The 230-nt window shown below is 35.7% G+C and overlaps 1 protein-coding gene across 1 annotated transcript in view; it reads left to right on the forward strand.

Annotated features, from left to right (window-relative positions):
- Window positions 1-224, forward strand: part of LOC119582105 (epididymal sperm-binding protein 1-like) — a 6,027-nt gene extending 5,803 nt beyond the window's left edge. The window contains exon 6 of the mRNA XM_037930347.1: window positions 45-224. Within this exon, the coding sequence (XP_037786275.1) occupies window positions 45-76 (32 nt within the window). The 3' untranslated portion in view covers window positions 77-224. The remainder of the gene's footprint in view (window positions 1-44) is intronic.
- The last annotated feature ends 6 nt before the right edge of the window (window positions 225-230 follow it).

Raw genomic sequence — 230 nt, forward strand, 5'->3', positions numbered from 1 at the left:
TAAGAAAATCTGACCTTCCTTAACGTTCACTTCATTTGTTGCAGATACTTCAGTGTCCAAAGAAATCATTCATTAATGAGGGAGATGATGCCAACGGCTGCTTAATGACCCAAGCAATAATTAATGAGTCTAGATAACCTCTGTTTTTGCAGATAATCAGAATATTCTGTGTAGTTTTCGTAATACCTTCTGAAACTGAGATTTTCAAGGGATGCCGTGAGATTAATTAT

The sequence above is a fragment of the Penaeus monodon genome, chromosome 15 (assembly GCF_015228065.2).
Source record: "Penaeus monodon isolate SGIC_2016 chromosome 15, NSTDA_Pmon_1, whole genome shotgun sequence".
NCBI classification, from domain to species: Eukaryota; Metazoa; Arthropoda; class Malacostraca; order Decapoda; family Penaeidae; genus Penaeus; species Penaeus monodon.